Raw genomic sequence first — 18,736 nt, forward strand, 5'->3', positions numbered from 1 at the left:
CATGTGCTCGAGTATTGCTGCGGTTGAAACTGAAGTATTCATTGACAGGTAGGATATTGTGATAAATTATGATTAGCAACTTTATGCCTGGTGGACTTCAAATCCCAGAATTCCCCAGCTAGCTAGCTGGGGAATTCTGGGAATTGAAGTCCTCCCAGGTTAAAGTTCCCAAGATTGGAGACCCCTGTTCTAGACGACTGTTTTGCAGGTTGGAAAGAGGAAGAGGGGGGTGGGGGTGGGGTCTTATAGGAAATGCAAGCATGCTTTAAATAAACCCCATTTATTTATTCTATTGAAAGTGATTCATGTTGCTAGTTATTAATATATTACAGCATATATTTTAATATTTTTATTTTTTATATTTTTATATTTTATACTTTTATACTTTTATACTTTTATACTTTTATACTTTTATACTTTTATACTTTTATACTTTTATACTTTTATACTTTTATACATTTATACTTTTATACTTTTATACTTTTATACTTTTATACTTTTATACTTTTATATTTATATATTTATATATATTCATATATTTATATATTTTTATATTTTTATATTTTATATTTTTATATTTTTATATTTTTTTATATTTTTTTATTTTTTTATATTATTTTTATATATTTTTATATTTTTACAAACAGTTGATAACAAAGTTTAAAACAAAATATAATATCAATCACAGCACACACACCCTCCACGAATGTTCCCTTTACAGAACAAAAAAGAAGCGGGGGAACCCCTTTCTTTAATTGTAGCCCCGGCCTGCCCTTGCTAGCCATCTATCTGGTGGTCAGCAGAACCTCCCCAGGTGGGGGGCAGTCTATCTTAAGTCTAATTGCTATTAAAGAGTCCTAGAAGAATTGTAACTCTATCTTACAGTCCTGGAATCTTTTGGGTCCTTTGAGGTCTTCTAGTCTAGCCCCCACTGCCAAGGGAGGCAAAGGAAGGGACCCCTCCAGCAGTGAGGTCTGAGCCATGATGCCTCCCCCCTGAATGTACACAATGAAAAAGAGGTGGGGGCACCCCCTTTTTAGCTATTTCCCCCCCCAAGTCCCCACTATGCCCACCTGGCTGCCAGTTGAACCTCCCCGCCTGGAGGCAGTCTATCTGCCAGGATGCCAAGTGTTAGTATATATTGTATGTAAACATGTTGGGTGTTTGCAATACAGAAGTTAACAATGTAAGTTTAAGACTGTACCTTTAAGAGTCATTTGCTGGTTGGCCACAAGAGGGAGCCAAAGCTGTTCCTCTTGGGGCAGTTTATACTAGAGAGATTTATATTTGCTGTGTGTATATTTTGCTGTGTGCGTTAACCTGGTTTGTAAACCATTATTAGGATTAGATGTGTATGATATTGGACTGTGTAACTATGATTATTTGCCTATTTGTATATAATAACACAGTGGTATCTCTACTTATAAACACCTCTACTTAGAATAGAATAGAATAGCATAGAATTTTTATTGGCCAAGTGTGATTGGACACACAAGGAATTTGTCTTGGTGCAGATGCTCTCAACGTACATAAAATAAAATATACATTTGTCAAGAATCATGTGATACAACACTTAATGATTGTCATAGGGGTCAAATAAGCAATGAAGAGGCAATATTAATAAAAATCTTAGGATATACGCAACAAGTTACAGTCATACAGTCAACATGGGAGGAAATGGGTGAAAGGAATGATGAGAAAAACTAGTAGAATAGAAGTGCAGATTTAGTAGAAAGTCTGACAGTGTTGAGGGAATTATTTGTTTAGCAGAGTGATGGCGTTCGGGAAAAAACTGTCCTTGTGTCTAGTTGTCTTGGTGTGCAGTACTCTGTAGCGAGGTTTTGAGGGTAGTAGTTGAAACAATTTGTGTCCAGGATGTGAGGGGTCAATAAATATTTTCCCCGCCCTCTTTTTGACTCGTGCAGTCTACAGGTCCTCAATGGAAGGCAGATTGGCAGCAATTGCTTTTTCTGCAATTCTGATTGTCCTCTGAAGTCTGCGTCGGTCCTGTTGGGTTGCAGCACCAAACCAGGCGGTTATAGAGGTGCAGATGACAGACTCAATGATTCCTCTGTAGAACTGAATCAGCAGCTCCTTGGGCAGTTTGAGCTTCCTGGGCTGGCGCAGAAAGAACATTCTTTGTTGTGCTTTTTTGATGATGTTTTTGATGTTAGGTGACCATTTTAGGTCTTGAGATATGATAGAACCTAGAAATTTGAAGATCTCTACTGTTGATACTGTGTTGTCTAGTATTGTGAGAGGTGGAAGGGTGGAAGGGTTTCTCTTAAAGTCTACCACCATTTCCACGGTTTTGAGTGTGTTCAGTTCTAGATTGTTCTGGTCACACCACAAGGATAGTTGTTCAACTTCCCGTCTGTATGCGGATTCATCATTGTCTCGAATGAGTCCGATCACTGTTGTATCATCTGCAAACTTCAGTAGTTTAACAGATAACTGGATGTTCAAGATTTTTTTGCCTCTTCTCAAGAACCATTTTCCACTTACAAACCCAAGCCTCCAAAACTGTAACCGGAAAAGGCGAGGAGAAGCCACCTTGGGGCCTCTCTAGGAATTTCCAGGGAGGAAACCAGGCCAGAAAAGGCGGGGAGAAGCCTCCAGGGGGCCTCTCTAGGAATTTACTGGGAGGAAACCAGGCCAGAAAAGGCGGGGAGAAGCCTCCAGGGGGCCTCTCTAGGAATTTACTGGGAGGAAACAGGGCCAGAAAATGTGGGGAGAAGCCTCAAGGGGGCCTCTCTAGGAATCTCCTGGGAGGAAACAGGGCCGGAAAAGGTGGGGAGAAGCCTCAAGGGGAACTCTCTAGGAATCTCCTGGGAGGAAACAGGGCCGGAAAATGTGGGGAGAAGCCTCAAGGGGGCCTCTCTAGGAATCTCCTGGGAGGAAACAGGGCCGGAAAAGGTGGGGAGAAGCCTCCAGGGGGCCTCTCTAGACATTTTCTTGGAGGAAACAGGGCCAGAAAAGGTGGAGAGAAGCCTCCATGGGGACTCCCTAGGAATCTCCTGGGAGGAAACAGGGCCTGCACCCTCCCTGTGGTTTCCCCAATCGCACGCCTTATTTGTTTTTACGTTGATTCCTATGAGAAAAATTGCTTCTTCTTACAAACTTTTCTACTTAAGAATCTGGTCATGGAACGAATTCAGTTCGTAAGTAGAGGCATCCCTGTATTGTTATTAATGTTTTTTTAATTGATTTTAAAATTTTATTATTAGATTTGTAATGTATTGTGTTATTGTTGTGTTGTGAGCTGCCCCAAGTCTTCAGAGAGGGGCAGCATACAAATCTAAATAATAATAATAATAATAATAATAATAATAATAATAATAATAGTAATAATAATAATAATTCTATTTTGTACTACATCTGATTCATTGACTGACTAACCCCCATTGCTACATTAACTCTACTTAAAGTTTGTTGAAGGTTTATTTCCAGGGGTCTTCAAACTTGGCAACTTGTGGACTTCAACTCCCAGAATTCTCCAGCCAGCAGTTGCCAAATTTGAAGACCTGGTATATTTATTTATTTTATTTATTTTTATTTATTTATTTTGTCCAATACAAAATAATACACAATGAAGGTTATAGTAGAGAACAGATATGAGATATACAGAAGGCACTCTAGTGCACCTATGTACGCCCCTTACTGACCTCTTAGAAATCTGGAGAGGTCAACCATGGACAGTCTAAGGGTCAAATGTTGGGGGTTAGGGGATAGTCTTCAGAGAGGGTCAAGATACAAATCTAATAAATAATGATGATGATGATGATGACGATGATGATGATGATGATACTATGGAGTTCCACGCTTCCACAACCCGAGGACTAAAGTCAAATTTTTACAGTCCAGTTTGGAGCGCTTAATATTAAGCTTGAATTGGTGCTCTTGTGTTGTTGTGGTTGAAGCTGAAGTAGTTGTTGACAGGCAGGACGTTCCCTGGACATTCTAACCCGAAGCTTTTGCAGGGGAGGGGGAACCAGAAGAGGGGCTTACATCCATGCATCCCCTTCTCCTCTCCGGCAGCCGCGGGGTTTGGGGGGCCACCGCAGTGGAGACCGCGTGCCAGGAGCTTGGAAGGAGCAACCCGGGCCGGCTGGTCCATCATTCTCTCCTCCCCCCCGCCCCCCCCCCCCCCTCCATCCACCGCCGCAGGAGGAGGCTATATTAGGAAAGCCAGTTCGGTCCCAGCGCCGCGCCTTCTATAGCCGGCCGCCGCAGAGCCGGGGCGGAGTTGCTTGGCCGGGTTCCCCGGAGTGGTGCCCCCCCCCCCGGGCCGGGCAGGGCAGGGGAAGCACCCCACGAAAGGCGGCTCCGGTGGTCCTCAAACGCCCCCCCCTCCAAAAAATAGCCGGAGGGGGAAATCCCCGCGTGACTGCGCCCTTCTTCAGACGAGCAGGTGAGCGAGCGCTTCCTTGGCCCTCGTGGGGGAGGCGGGGGGAGAATGAAGCCCCCCCCCGACCCAAATGGGCTTCCCTTGGGATCCCCTTGCCCGCCCCCCGCCCCAAAAATCCCCTAGCGGACCAAAGGGTCCCAGGCTGGTTCTTGCAGCTTCTGGGAGTTTTATTAAGAAAGGGGAGGGGGAGAAACTTCGCCGGACTTTTTTCTTTTGGGGGGGGCGTGGGAATTTGGGGTGAGGTCTCCTCGGGACCCACTGCGTGTAAAAGCCGGAGGGCGCACCCCCAAATTCTTCCCCCCTTTGGGAGCTTTGGCTTGGATAGAAGATGTGGAGGGGGGGAGGGAGGGAATTCTTCCGGAGTCTTTGGGCCCGTGGGAATTGGGGGTGAGGTCTCCTTGGGGACCCCCTGCCCGCCCCCCGCCCCAAACTGCGGGCCAAAGGGTCCCACGCTGGTTCTTGCAGCTTCTGGGGGGGTCTGAAGAAAGGGGAAGGGAAGAAACTTCGCCTGACTTTTTTTCTTTTGGGGGAGGCGTGGGAATTTAGGGTGGGGTCTCCGAGGGAGCCCCGGGAGAAGCCCCCTCCCCTCCCGTACAGAGTTTGAGGGAGGACCCCAAATTTTTCCCTCTTTGGTTGGATAGAAGGTATTGGGGGAAGAAGGGAGGGAGGGAGGGAGGAACTCCGCCGGACTTTTTGGGGGGGGCATGGGAATTTTGGGGTGAGGTCTCCTCGGGACCCCCGGCGTGCAAAAGTCGGAGGGCGGACCCCCAATTCTTCCCCCCTTTGAGAGCTTTGGCTTGGGGAGAAGGGGTGTTGGGGGGTAGGAACTCTGCTGGAGCCTTTGGGCCCGTAGGAATTGGGGGTGAGGTCTCCTTGGGACCCTCTTCCGCCTCGCCCCCCAATGCAGAATCATAGGGCGAACCCCAAATTCTTCCCCCCGGGGGCTTTGGCTTGGATAGGTGTGGAGGGGGGAGGGAGGGACTTTTTGGGCCAATGGGAATTGGGGGTGAGGTCTCCTCGGGACCCCCTGGAGAAGCCCCCTCCCCTCCCATGCAAAGTTGGGGGGACCCCAAATTCTTCCCCTTTTGGTTGGATAGAAAGTATTAGGGGCAGAAAGGAAGGAGGGAGGAATTCCGCTTGGACTTTTGGGGGGGATTTGGGGTGAGGTCTCTTTGGGAGCCCTGCCTCCTCGCCCCCCCAATGCAAAGTCGGAGGGGGGACCCCCAATTCATCCCCCCTTGGGAGCTTTGCCTTGGATAGAAGGGGTGGGGGTGAGGGGGAGGAACTCTGCTGGACTTTTGGGGCCCACAGGAATTGGGGGTGATGTCTCCTCGGGACCCCTTGGAGAAGCCCCCTCCTGTGCAGAGTTGGAGGGGGAACCCCCAAATTCTTCCCCCTTTCACTGAATAGAAGGTACTAGGGGGACGGGGGAAGGGAGGGAAAAAACTCTGCCGGACGTTTTCAGCCCACGGGAATTTGGGGAGGGGTCTTCTCAGGACCAACTGCAAAAGCCCCCTCCCCTCCAATGCAGAGTCAGAGGGGGGACCCCAAATTCTTCCCCCTTTGGCTGGATAGATGGTGGGGGGGAATGGAGGGAGAAAGCTCTGCCGGACTCTTTGGGCCCGTGGGAATTTGGGGTGAGGTCTCCTCAGGACCCCCTGCAAAAGCCCCCCCAATGCAAAGTCAGAGGGTGAACCCCAAATTCTTCCAGCCTCCTTTAGGCTTTTAGAAGCGGAAAAGGGAAGGGGGAAAAAACTGTCACGGACTTTTGACCCGTGGGAATGAGGGGGATCCCTTCAAAATCCCCCCTTGCAAAGTTGGAGGGGGACCCCCAAATTCTTTGGAGGCCTTGTTGGATAAAGGTTAGGGGGGAGGGAGAACATCTCCTGGACTTCTGACCCATGGGAATTGGAGTAAACCCTCCCCAACCTCGAAAGGGTTAAATTTATTTATATTTTATGATATCTATTTATAATATAATATCTTTATATCTTACATTTTATACAAAGATATAATGTTTTATAATATTTGGACTTGACCCTGAAGGTGTGTCTCTAAACCAGTGTTTCCCAACCTTGGCTACTTGAAGATATTTGGACTTCAACTCCCAGAATTCCCCAGCCAGCAAATGCTGGCTGGGGAATTCTGGGAGTTGAAGTCCAGATATCTTCAAGTGGCCAAGCTTGGGAAACACTGCTCTAAACAAACTAACATTGATTAAAGGAACATTTTAGCAGTCCTGGTTTGGTTTCCAATGGGCTTTCTTGAAAAGGAAGGTGGGTGGGGGAGAGGAGCCATCAACTGGCATTACAGGAGCTTTGGGGGCCCCCTGAACGGAGCCACCACATGCCAGTGCAGTCTATCAGGGATCATACATTTTAAAGCAGCGACCCCCAAACCCATCCCTCCACCCAACAGTTCTATTGAGCTCGCCCCCCCTCCCCTTCAAATGGTTTCAAGTCTTGCTTTAGAATTTTTAATTTAATTTTATTTTTTGCATTTGGCACGATTCACACTCAGGGCTGGTCCCACTAAGTTTCTCAGGCAAAGTTGCTCAGCAATTTTTGATTAAAAATGTCCAATTGTCTCTCCTTATCTCATATATCATACAGTATATCTTTTCTTCCTTTCATATATCTTCTCCTCTACTTTTATATCTTTTCTTTATACAGTATATAATACCTCATGTCTATCCTCTTCGATATGTATTGTGTATTGGACAAAATAAATAAATAAATAAAAACAAAAACAAAAAACCAAGCTAGATAGATAAACTTCAGAAGAGAAGGATTTAGGGGTCGTGATTTCTGACAGTCTCAAAATGGGTGAGCAGTGTGGTTGGGCAGTAGGAAAAGCAAGTAGGATGCTTGGCTGCATAGCTAGAGGTATAACAAGCAGGAAGAGGGAAATGGTGATCCCCTTATATAGAGCACTGGTGAGACCCCATTTGGAATACTGTGTTCAGTTCTGGAGACCTCACCTACAAAAAGATATTGACAAAATTGAATGGGTCCAAAGACGGGCTACAAGAATGGTGGAAGGTCTTAAGCATAAAAGGTATCAGGAAAGACTTAATGAACTCAATCTGTAGAGTCTGGAGGACAGAAGGAAAAGGGGGGACATGATCGAAACATTTAAATATATTAAAGGGTTAAATAAGGTCCAGGAGGGAAGTGTTTTTAATAGGAAAGTGAACACAAGAACAAGGGGACACAATCTGAAGTTAGTTGGGGGAAAGATCAAAAGCAATGTGAGAAAATATTATTTCACTGAAAGAGTAGTAGATCCTTGGAACAAACTTCCAGCAGACGTGGCGGATAAATCCACAGTAACTGAATTTAAACATGCCTGGGATAAAAATATCTCCATCCTAAGATAAAATACAGGAAACAGTATAAGGGCAGACAAGATGGACCATGAGGTCTTTTTCTGCCGTCAGGCTTCTATGTTTCTATGTTTCCTGAGCCCAAGCTTTGGGCTCAGGAAAACAAAGTTGAAGGGGACCTTAGAGGTCTTCTAGTCCAACCCCTTATTCAAGCCCATATTTGGGGGAATGAAGGCTGTGACTTATGGGTAAGAGCTTAGAGGTAGTGCCTTAGCGTTTCCGTCCTCCTTAAAAAGTGGGGTATTGTGCCGGGGCATTGCAGGGCACCATAAATCCCAGGTCAAACTAGATGACCCCTTAGGTCACTTCTGACTCCCAGTTTCTCCTATTACAGGTAGTCTTCAACTTACGACCACAATTAAGGCCAGAATTTATGTTGCTAATTTCTCTGCAAATTTCTCGGCCCCATTTTACGACTTTTCTTGCCACCGCGCTGTTAATCAAATCCCTGCAATGGATATTAAATGAATCTGCCTTCTCCATTGACTTTCAATGGGTCGAAAAGGGGTCATAAATGTGAGTCACTTGCCAGGCATCTGAAGGCAGATCACATAACCATGAGGATGCCGAAACGGTCATATAAGTGAGGAAAACGGTCGTAAGTCACTTTTTCCCAGATTGTTATAACTTCGGTCATTAAATGAATAAGGTTATAAGTCAAAGACTGCCTGTATTTGTGGGCCTAGGCTGGGGTTAGGAGTTTGTTTGTTTCGTATATTTTAATTAATTAATTAATTATCTATATTGTCATCATTATCTATCTATCTCTATCTATCTATCTATCTATCAATCTATCTATCATCATCATCATTATCTCTATCTATCTAATCTATCTCTATCTATCTCTATTTATCTGTATCTATCTATCTATCTATCTATCTATCTTTCTATCATCATTATTTCTCTCTCTGTCTCTCTATCTATCTATCTATCTATCATTATCTCTCTTTCTCTCTCTCTATCTATCTATCATCATCATCATCATCATTATCTCTATCTAATCTATATTTATCTCTATCTATTTATTTATCTCTATCTATCTATCTATCTATCTATCATCATCATTATCTCTGTCTCTCTCTCTCTCTCTCTCTCTCTCTCTCTCTCTATCATTATCTCTCTCTATCTCTCTCTCTATCTCTATCTCTCTATATCTCTGTCTGTCTATCTATCCATCCATCCATCCATCCATCCATCCATCCATCTCCCAAAGGAACATTTATACAACAAAATCCACTTTAAAAACAGCTTTTAGGATCTTATTTGTTTGTTTGTTTATTTATTTATTTATTCATTCATTCATTCATTTATTGGATTTGTATGCCGCCCCTCTCCAAGGACTTGGGGCGGCTCACAACATACCAAAAACAATACATCGTACACATTTCTAAAAAATCCAATTAATATAACTAAACTTAAAAACACTAATAAGATTTAAAAACATTCATTCCCATTCACACAGCAAAGGGGGGCAAGGATCTAATGGCCCCAAGTCTGGCGGCACAGATAGGTCTTTAAACTTTTACAGAAGGCAAGGAGGGTGGGAGCAGTGTGAATCTCCAGGGGGTGCTGAATGCTGATTCCAGAGGGCCGGGGCCCCCACAGAGAAGGCTCTTCCCCTGGGCCCCGCCAAAACGACATTAAGATATCTTGAACTTGGAGTTTGGTGGTAGGGGAGTTGTGATGATTCTCCCTCTGCAGGAGCAAATAATTAGGAATAATACAACATAACTGCACCAAGAGAAATGAGAATGAGCAGCTGTGCCCCATAATGTACCAAACACAGCTTAAATTAATCCCGTGGAACTCACTGCCACATGATGGAGCAGTGAGCAGCATACTTTGCAAGGATATTGAAGATGCTACTATCAAAGCTGGAATAAATTTTACCTTTGGTTAGAAAGTTGGGAAAAACAAAAAATAAAATAAAGACAACCAATGAAACAGTCAACTAGCTTAAAAACAGGGAAAGAAAACAGGATTGGTTGAATATATGAAAAAAGAGATACCGATCTAAAATGAAATGTACAGTATTAGAAATATTAAATAATAGTAATATAGAAATATCATTATAGAAAATAAGACGACTGCCACACATCGTCCAATGTTTTTATAATGTTTTGTTTATGTTTATGTATGTTTATAATAAAATATTTTTTTGTAAATAAGAATAAGAATTAGAATAATACAGTATATTTAAAAAATAAAAAATAAATGAGAATGAGCAGTTATGCCCCATAATGTACCAAAAATACAAATTTAATAAATAAATAAATAAATAAACACAGCTTAAATTAATCCTGTGGAACTCACTGTCACATGATGCAGCAGTGAGCAGCATACTTTGCAAGGATATTGGATATTCCGGAGAGTGCATGGTTGAGGATCAAGCGAGTGGATGCATTGAGCCCTCCTGGCCTTTGATGCCCTTGCCAATCGGGCATCCGCTAAGTCCTTTTGATTGATGGGTTTGTAAAAAGGTTTGCAAGGCCTCTTCTGAGAGCCAGGATTTCTCTCTTTGGTCATGTTGGCGCACAATGTTCTTCTTGTTCTTGTTGTTTTTAATTCCTGCTGGGTTCTTGTGGTCTTCAGACCTCAGGGCAGTGCCCTATTGGCAGTTAGATTCTTCCCAAATCATTGCCAGGTTGCATAACCATTGATGAATTGAGTGACAGGCTGTGAAATCTTTTAATACTTAAAATGTCTAATTCAGAATAGAGCTGGAAGGGAACTTAGAGGTCTTCTAAACCACCCCCTACTCAAGCAGCAGACCCTATACCATTCTGGACAAAAGGCTGTCCAATTTCTTCTTGAAAGCCTCCAGTACTGGACTATCCACAACTTCTGGTGGCAAGCTGTTCCACTGGTTAACTGTCCTTACTATTAGGAAGTTTAATTCCAAGTTGTTTCTCTCCTTGATTAGTTTCTATTCATTGCCCTTCCTTCCTTCCTTCCTTCTTTCCTTCCTTCCTTCCTTCTTTACTTACTTACTTACTTATTTACTTCTCATCTTCCTTCCTTCTCATCTTCTTTCCTTCCTTCCTTCCTTCCTTCCCTCCTTCCTTCCCTCCTTTCTTTTTTACTTCTTTACTTACTTATTTCCTTCTCATCTTCCTTCCTTCTCATCTTCCTTCCTTCTAATCAATATAAATTGAACGGGTCCAAAGACGGGCTACAAGAATGGTGGAAAGTCTTAAGCATAAAACCTATCAGGAAAGACTCAATGAACTCAATCTGTATAGTCTGGAGGACAGAAGGAAAAGGGGGGACACGATCGAAACATTTAAATATGTTAAAGGGTTAAATAAGGTCCAGGAGGGAAGTGTTTTTAATAGGAAAGTGAACAAGGGGGCACAATCTGAGGTGAGTTGGGGGAAAGATCAGAAGTAATGTGAGAAAATTCTCTTCTTGTTTAGTTTCCACCCATTACTTCTTGGCCTGCCCTCAGGTGCTTTGGAGAATATCTTGACTCCCTCTTCTCCCTGAGATACTGGAAGGCTGTTATCATGTCTCCCCTGGTCCTTCTTTTCATTAAACTGCCCATGCCCAGTTTCTGCACTCGTTCTTCATATGTTTTAGCCTCCAGTCCCCTAACCTTCTTGGTTGCTCTTCTCTGCATTTTCACTTACTGGTCCCTCTATCCTCTCAGCTCCCCTGAAGACCAGCCACCATGAGTCGCCGGGTGGTTCGGCAAAGCAAGTTCCGGCACGTCTTCGGACAGCCAGTCAAGGCTGACCAGATGTACGAGGACATCCGAGTCTCCAAGGTGACGTGGGACAGTTCCTTTTGTGCCGTCAACCCCAAGTTCCTGGCCATCATTGTGGAATCGGGAGGAGGCGGAGCCTTCATGGTCCTGCCCTTGAACAAGGTAGGTGGGCTTGGAGCTGGGGGGCGTTCATCCCCGTGGGGAGGGCGCAGCATTGAAGGCTCCCAAGGCTGTTGACTTTCGCATTCAAGGCCCTACATGGCTTTTTACAAGATAGTAATAGTAATAGTGATAGTGATAGTGATAGTGGTAGTAATAATAATAATTTATTAGACTTGTATGCCGCCCCTCTCCGACAATAATACAACAATAATTCTATTTATTTATTTATTTATTTATTTATTGGATTTGTATGCCGCACCTCTACGGAGACTCGGGGCAGCTAACAACAATGATAAAAAAACAGCATGTAACAATCCAATTAATAAAACAACTAAAAACCCTTATTATAAAACCAAACATACACACAAACATACCATGCATAACTTGTAATGGCCTAGGGGAAGGAATATCTTAACTCCCCCATGCCTGATGGCATAAGTGAGTCTTGAGTAGTTTATTTATTTATTTATTTATTTATTTATTTATTTATTTATTTATTTATTTATTTATTATTTAGATTTGTATGCCGCCCCTCTCCGCGAACTCGGCAAAGTTTACGACAAACAGGGAGGGTGGGGCAATTCTAATCTCCGGGGGGAGTTGGTTCCAGAGAGCCGGGGCTGCCACAGAGAAGGCTCTTCCCCTGGTGCCCGCCAAACAACATTGTTTAGTCAACAGGACCCGGAGAAGGCCAACTCTGTGGGACCTTATTGGTTGCTGGGATTCGTGCGGTAGCAGGCGGTTCCGGAGGTAATCTGGTCCAATGCCATGTAGGGCTTTAAAGGTCATTACCAACACTTTGAATTGTGACTGGAAACTGATCGGCAGCCAATGCAGACTGCGGAGTGTTGGAGAAACGTGGGCGAATCTTGGAAGCCCCACGACGGCTCTCGCGGCTGCATTCTGCACGATCTGAAGTTTCCGAACACTTTTCAAAGGTAGCCCATGTAATATAGTTATATAATAATTTTATTATTGTTGTTGTTGTTATTATTATTATTATTATTATTATTATTATTCACAAAAAACAGTAATACACAGCAAATGAGATTGATATGCTGGATTTTGTATCACAATATCCCAAGCCAAACACTTCCCAAGCGTCTAGGACTGTGTGATATATTTTCGTATTATTGTTGTTATTGTTGCTGTTGTTCTTGTTATTATTTTAACAATACAGCACAGGAAACGAGATCACTATGCTGGATTTCGTATTTCATCACCAGTCGGGCACTTCCCAAGCACCTAGGACTGCGTGATGTAGCGGCAAATTATGTTTGCCGATCCCAGCAAAGCAACCTTTTGCAATTGACAGATGGAGATTTTGTCAATTCCGATGGTTTTTATGATTATTTATTATTTATTATTATGGTTACGGTTATGGTTATGGTCATGGTTGTTGTTCTTAATATTACTACTACTACTACTACTACTACTACTACTACTAATAATAATAATAATAATAGGATTTATATGCCACCCTTCTCTGAGCTCTCGGGGCAGCTTACAACATAAAAAAGTACAAAATTCAGAAACAGCTTTAAAAAAGTCCAATATTAAATAATCTAAAAACCCAATTAATAATCTAAAAGATCTAAAAGAATTCCCTTGGCCTATATCAGTGCTTCCCAATTATTCTCTGTTACGCCCCACCCAGGAGGAAGTAAACATTTTGCGTGCCCCCTTCAACTCTCCGATCTGCGCCCCAAAGGAATTGTAGTGTTCATATTTTATTATTATTATTATTATTATTATTATTATTATTATTATTAACAACAACAACAACAATAACAACAGAGTTGGAACATTCGAGGTCTTCTAGTCCAACCCCCTGCTTAGGCAGAAAACCCTAAACCACTTCAGACAGATGGTTATCCAACATCTTCTTAAAAACTTCCAGTGTTGGAGCATTCACAACTTCTGGAGGCAAGTAGTTCCACTGGTTAATTGTTCTCACTGGCAAGAATTTTCTCCTTAGTTCTAAGTTGCTTCTCTCCTTATTTAGTTTCCACCCATTGCTTCTTTTTCTACCCTCAGGTGCTTTGGAGAGTAGCTTGACTCCCTATTCTTTGTGGCAACCCCTGAGATACTGGAAGGCTGCTATCCTGTCTCCCCTGGTCCTTCTTTTCATTAAACCAGCCATGCCCAGTTCCTGCAACCGCCCTTCATATGTTTTAGCCCCTAATCATCTTGACCCCTGCTTGCTGGAGCTGGGGAAATGTCTCCTCGACCTCTGTTGACATCCTTCAGCTGTTGGCCAAGTACTTCCATCTCCTCTTCCATCATTTTTTTCCCTCAAGGGTAAATGCACCCAGCTCCACTCTTTCCATTGCTCCTCCCAGCCTTAAATTTATCATCCCCTGAATTGATACTTCATCCCTTTCTCTGCGTCCCTGTCAAAACTTTGCTCTCGAGATGAAGACGAACCGAATGGAACAATAAATGAGGACATTACTCCATTCAGTCGTGTCCAATTCTTGGCAAGTCTAAGGGCCCAGGTCACTCCGCGTCTTCTGGACTTGCAACTGCGAGTAAATGGTCTCCGCTGATTTGGAGACATGATGGAAAACATCCAAACCAGAGAGGATACAATTATTTCTTTCCCTCCTGCCCCCCAAAATGTTGGCCAGTGATACTAAGTCCACCATCTGTCTCTTACGCAAAACAGAACAAAAATAACAACTTCCTTAGAAGGTTGTGCAAAGTTATTATTATTATTATTATTATTATTATTATTTATTGGATTTGTATGCTGCCCCTCTCCGCAGACTCGGGGCGGCTAACAACAGCAGTAAAACAGTACAACAAAATCCAATGCTAAAAAACAGTTAAAAACCTATTATATAAAACCAATCATACATACAGACATACCATGCATAAAATTGTAAAGGCCTAGGGGGAAAGTGTATCTTAGTTCCCCCATGCCTGGCGGCAGAGGTGGGTTTTAAGCAGCTTACGAAAGGCAAGGAGGGTGGGGGCAATTCTAATCTCTGGGGGGAGTTGGTTCCAGAGGGTCGGGGCCGCCACAGAGAAGGCTCTTCCTCTGGGTCCCGCCAAGCGACATTGTTTGGTTGACAGGACCCGGAGAAGACCCACTCTGTGGGACCTAACTGGTCGCTGGGATTCGTGCAGCAGAAGGCGGTCCCTGAGGTAGTCTGGCCCGGTGCCATGAAGGGCTTTATAGGTCATAACCAACACTTTGAATTTTGACCGGAAACTGATCGGCAACCAATGTGTTTGGTTTGAGTGTGCATGCACACCCTTGTAACAGACTCCAGTCAGGAATGAGAAATCGGTTTGCAACTGATAAGGAAATGGAGTAACAGCAAGGAGAAGTGATATCTCAAAAACTTCAGAAGAGAAGGATTTAGGGGTCGTGATTTCTGACAGTTTCAAAATGGTGAACAGCGCGGTCAGACGGTAGGGAAAGCGAGTAGATGCTTGGCTGCATAGCTAGAGGTATCACAAGCAGGAAGAGGGAGACAGTGATCCCGCTGTGTAGAGCGCTGGTGAGACCCCATTTGGAATACTGTGTTCAGTTCTGGAGACCTCACCTACAAAAAGATATTGACAAAATTGAACAGGTCCAAAGACGGGCTACAAGAATGGTGGAAGGTCTTAAGCATCAAACTTAATCAGGAAAGACTTCATGAACTCCATCTGTCTAGTCTGGAGGACAGAAGGGAAAGGGGGAACAGGATCGAAACATTTAAATATGTGAAAGGATTCAATAAGGTCCAGGAGGGAAGTGTTTTTAATAGGAAAGTGGACCCAAAAACAAGGAGCCACAATCCGAGGTTGGTTGGAGGAAATATCATAAGCAACGTGAGAAAATATTATTTTGCTGAAAGAGTAATAGATGCTTGGAACAAACTTCCAGCAGTTGTGGTTGGTAAATAGAATAGATAGATAGACAGAGTTCTTTATTGGCCAAGTGTGATTTGAAAGAGGGAATTTGTCTTGGTGCATATGCTCTCAGTGTACATAAAAGAAAATACTGTATAGATTTGTCAAGAATTATGTAGTACAGTAATCCACAGTCACTGAATTGAAACATGCCTGCGATAGACATAGATCCATCCTAAGATAAAATACAGGAAATAGTATAAGGGCAGACTAGATGGACCAGGAGGACTTTTTCTGCCGTCAATCTTCTATGTTTCTATGTATATTTACTATGGTTTATTCTTATTTAGTTACATAGTTTTCTTATCGCATAAGCCTAAACGGTATTTATACACGGTAAAGAGAAAAAGAAAGAAAAGAGAGAGAAGGGAAAAGGGAAAAAAGAAAGAAAAAAGAAAAAAAGAGAGAAGAGTTCTGAGTAAAGAGTAAACATAATTATTAGTAGTAGTAGTAGTAATTATTCCTGGCCAAAAGAATAAAGTTCTGAGATTGAAAAGAAGAGAAGACGCTGCAACTGAAATGCGGATTTGTTCCTTGTGACGCACAAAGGTGGAGGATCTCAGTGTTATTTGCACAAGCGGATCCCTGCAAAAAGAAAAAGCGGGCCTAAGGGAGTGGAACACGGAATAAAGCAACAGAGTTGGAAGGGACCTTGGAGGTCTACTAGTCCAGCCCCTTGCTCAATTAGGAGACCCTATACCTGTAATAGGGAACCTATGGCATGTGTGCCCAAAAGTAGCATGCAGAGCCCATGTGGCCAGGCACGCCTTCTTGTGGTTAGCTCTGCCCCAGCTCCTGCCCCAAGGAATGTGGAGGTGGATGTGGGGGAAACATCCACAAGTCACAGGCCTGTTTCGCTCCCAACAGAGTCAGCTAGTGAATTATCCGATGACGAAGGAAGTGTGGGTGGGATGGAGGAGGGGAGCTTGGCTGACAGCCGAGGAGGAGATCAATCTTCCTTATCTTCGTTGGATTCTGGAACGTATGACAGACCCACACATGCGTAGAACTATGCATAGGAGAGAACAACTTAAGATATATTACAGGAGATAAGAGAGGCCACCTGGGGTTGGGTGGGGCTCCAGGAATTAGAGCTGATGATAAAATATGTTTCAGTCTCCAGTCCCCTCATCCTCTTTGTGTCTCTTCTCTGCACTCTTTCTAGAGTCTCAACATCCTACTGATTGATTGATTGATTGATGTATTTATTTATTTATTTATTAGTTTGTTTGTTTGTTTGTTTGTTTGTTTGTTCGTTCATTCATTCATTCATTCATTTATTTATTTATTGGATTTGTATGCCGCCCCTCTCCGTGGACTCGGGGCGGCTAACAACAGTGATAAAACAACATGTGACAATCCAATAGTAAAACAATGAAAAACCCTTATTATAAAACCAAACATACATACAAAACATACCATGCATAAATTGTAAAGGCCTAAGGGGGAAAGAATCTCAATTCCCCCATGCCGGGGCTGCCACAGAGAAGGCTCTTCCCCTGGGTCCCGCCAAGCAACATTGTTTAGTTGACGGGACCCGGAGAAGGCCAACTCTGTGGGACCTAACTGATTGCTGGGATTCGTGTGGCAGAAGGAGGTCCAGGAGATATTCTGGTCTGATGCCATGAAGGGCTTTATAGGTCATAACCAACACTTTGAATTGTGACCGGAAACTGATCGGCAACCAATGCAGGCTGCGAAGTGTTGGTGTGACATGGGCATACCTGGGGAAGCCCATGACTGCTCTCGCAGCTGCATTCTGCACGATCTGAAGTTTCCGAACACTCTTCAGAGGTAGCCCCATGTAGAGAGCATTACAGTAGTCAAACCTTGAGGTGATGAGGGCATGAGTGACTGTGAGCAGTGAGTCCCGGTCCAGATAGGGCCGCAACTGGTGCACCAGGCGAACTTGGGCAAACGCCCCCCTCGCCACAGCTGAAAGATGTTTCTCTAATGTGACCTGTGGATCGAGTAGGACGCAGGGTGATGGACGGACAGATGGAATTGTCCCTGGGAAGCAAAACCCACAGCCACTCCGTCTTGTCTGGGTTGAGTTTGAGTCTGCATCATGGCGAAGCAACATTTCCGCCAGGAGCGGATTGCTACTACCGCCGCTATGGGTGCGCAGAAGCAAAAGAATGCCCAAATCTCTCCCGAGATTTTGCTTTTGCTCATGCACACAAAGCAAAAAATACACAAAAATGATGGCGGCACACATACAACCGCTAGCAGAGCGGCTATGTGCAAATTGTGCAATCTGGCAGCTGCTACTGGTGCGCAGTCTGCTAGTATTGTATCATTGTTATGTTGTGAGCCACCCCGAGTCTTCGGAGATGGGCGGCATACAAATCTAATAAACTATAACTATAAACTATAACTAGTGCACTGGTAGCAGCCCACTAATGATTTGTGTGAGATTAGATTAGATTAGATTAGATTAGATTTATTGGATTTATATGCCGCCCCTCTCCACAAACTCGGGGCGGCTCACAACAATAATAAAAACAGGACATAGTAACAAATCCAATTCCCACCAATCTAATTACAATTTTAAATTTTAAAAAAAATCATAAAACAATTCCAATATATATAAAAAACAGGCACAGTGATTTGTGTATTTCCACTCAGCTGGTGAATTTTATTTTATTTATATTATTTTATTCATTTGTTTGGTAAAGTACATATTGGTGGTATACAAAGATATAATATTCACATACATGATACTAGTAAAAGAGAAACATTAGGACAAGGGGCAGAAGGCTCACTGGTGCACTTATAATAATAATAATTTATTAGGTTTGTATGCTGCCCCTCTCCGCAGTATGTACTTATGTACTTTCCACCAATATGTACTTATGCACGCTCCTTAATGACCTCTTAGGAATCGGGAGAGATCAACAGTGGATACTCTAAGGGTAAAGTTTTCGGGGTTAGGGGATGATACTACTACAGAGTCTGATAGTGAGTTCCAGGCATCAACTACTCGGTAACTAAAGTCGTGTTTCCTGCAGTTGAGTTTAGAGAGGTTTACTTTTATTTACTTATTTATTGTTAGAGTTGGAAGGGACCATGCGGGTCATCAAGTCCAACCCCCTGCCTAAGCAGGAACCCTATAGCATCCCAGCCAAATGGCAGTCCAATTTCCTCTTTAAAATGTCCAGAGTATTGG

At 43.4% G+C, this 18,736-nt stretch overlaps 1 protein-coding gene across 1 annotated transcript in view; it reads left to right on the forward strand.

Annotated features, from left to right (window-relative positions):
• The first annotated feature begins 3,976 nt into the window (after positions 1 to 3,976).
• The window catches only part of LOC139158051 (coronin-6-like), a 57,550-nt gene continuing 42,790 nt past the window's right edge, over positions 3,977 to 18,736 (forward strand). The window contains exons 1-2 of the mRNA XM_070735442.1: positions 3,977 to 4,411; positions 11,443 to 11,661. Coding sequence (XP_070591543.1) covers positions 11,464 to 11,661 — 198 coding nt within the window. The 5' untranslated portion in view covers positions 3,977 to 4,411; positions 11,443 to 11,463. The remainder of the gene's footprint in view (positions 4,412 to 11,442; positions 11,662 to 18,736) is intronic.

This window comes from Erythrolamprus reginae, chromosome 1 (assembly GCF_031021105.1).
Source record: "Erythrolamprus reginae isolate rEryReg1 chromosome 1, rEryReg1.hap1, whole genome shotgun sequence".
Lineage (NCBI taxonomy): Eukaryota > Metazoa > Chordata > Lepidosauria > Squamata > Dipsadidae > Erythrolamprus > Erythrolamprus reginae.